General features: G+C 40.3%; 1 protein-coding gene across 1 annotated transcript in view; it reads right to left on the reverse strand. All coding sequences in view use genetic code 11, as the record gives it.

The window, feature by feature from the left end:
- Window positions 1–867: 867 nt before the first annotated feature.
- EGR_05125 (hypothetical protein) overlaps window positions 868–1,743 on the reverse strand; it is a gene marked incomplete at both ends in the record, with an annotated part of 2,601 nt that continues 1,725 nt past the window's right edge. The window contains 2 exons of the mRNA XM_024494374.1: window positions 868–958; window positions 1,057–1,136. Of these exons, the coding sequence (XP_024351160.1) occupies window positions 868–958; window positions 1,057–1,136 (171 nt within the window). The remainder of the gene's footprint in view (window positions 959–1,056; window positions 1,137–1,743) is intronic.

Here is a 1,743-nt window from a genome sequence, read left to right on the forward strand (position 1 = left end):
TGCGTCTTTTCCAGAATGTCCACCATTTATTACCATATTTTATTAGAATTTCACTTCCTTTAATGGTTCTCTTCAATGTATATTGAATCATTTCAACGGAAAGCCGTAGTTTTATGATCCACCGGCAAAAATCAATTGACAATTAAAGTCAAATTTTGGCAAATTTTAACCGCATCATTTTGACCTGAAGGGATAATTTTATTCCATTTTGAATCATCAGAGGTCGCAAAATGCCGCATGGCATTTGTAGCCTGTTCCCACACCCTACAACGCCATCTCCTACCAAAATTGTTAGAATACAATACGTTCAAGTGTGCAGTTTGCTATAACATAAATGGTATAACTTGCATCCCAACTGAATCAGAAGGCATCATTGTAGATATCTCCATGTCTGAAGATTTACCTCACTACCACTGCAATGGTCGAAGTGCTCTTTCTATGCCTCTGTATAATGCAGATCTGCTACTCGATGTGTTACTGTGCGTGTTATTGACGTGGATCCCGTTAGCTCCGGATCCCATTAGCTGGCAAAAAGACTGAAGTATTTAAAAGGAGCTCAATTCTCTACGCAGTGTGGTGTCTTGAGCAAACTAATTCGGTAGTAGAGCTAGCCTAGTAGTTACTGTAACCTCACAGTATAATACCAACGCTACCGAATGATGCTCAGTAGACATTTTTTTGCAAACTCGGATGTGCTTGCACTCTAAATACTGAATGCTCTGTTAATTCCAACGCATTTCCTGTCAATACCCTTAACTCCTTAACTTATCCAACTGTCTATCACCCAAAATGACTAGGCAGATCTGAGTCAACCGGTAGAGAAAAGAAATAGTGCAGACTTATTTGTGGGTAATCTATCATTCGGCTTCAATCAATGTTGATTTGAAATGGCTTCAATGTGGAATGATCCAACAAAGAATGAGGGGGATAAGTATCACTTATGTTGTTTAAAATGTGCCTTTCAGAGAAAAGGCGGATAGATGAATAGGAACTGGTGACTGAAGAGCAGTCACTACTTTCAAAAGTACTAATCCACTCGAACTCCTTCTTCATCACTCAGTATCAGCTTCGTTGAACCCCGCACAATTGTGCTGGTCAGTCAGACTACACTTTAAACTGATTGCTATAAATAAGATCTGAAATAGTGTGGAAATGTGGACGATTGGCAGTAAGTAAAAGAAGCAGACTGAAGGCTGGAGTATGTAAGGGGAAGAGAGATACTTTCCAACATTTTCGATAATTTTGTCAGGAGAAAATTGTGCTGGCAGTAGGCTGTGTTTGATAGGGGCCATGGAACAGGAGCAATAGACGTCAAAGTGCAGGTTGATAAATACCCTGTTACTAGTCACAATTGTGGATACGAATTAAAGAAGTAAGGGAGGCGGAGGCGGATGAGAATTTAGAGACAGAGGAGGATAGGTGACTGATGACTAGCGTAGAGGTGGAACACCTGAAAAAGAAATAGGATCTCTAAGTCAACACTAGTTGTGATTTCCCCAATAACAGTGATAGCGGTTGTGGAGATAGGGGAGGTAGGACGAAAAGACGTCGACTTCCATGTGTAAAGGCATCCAGAAGGAAACAGACCTCTACCCCAGGAAGTACGAGAGCTATGGAAGTAATTTGCAAACAGAGTTATAATTATCTTTTCCTGGGGCATTGTTTGAATGAAAAGTAAAGAGAAGGCGTTGCCAAATGTGTTGACAAACGTCAGAAAACAATATGCGGTGTCATTTATTTGAT

Source organism: Echinococcus granulosus (genome assembly GCF_000524195.1).
Source record: "Echinococcus granulosus chromosome Unknown EG_S00036, whole genome shotgun sequence".
In the NCBI taxonomy this organism is placed as follows: domain Eukaryota; kingdom Metazoa; phylum Platyhelminthes; class Cestoda; order Cyclophyllidea; family Taeniidae; genus Echinococcus; species Echinococcus granulosus.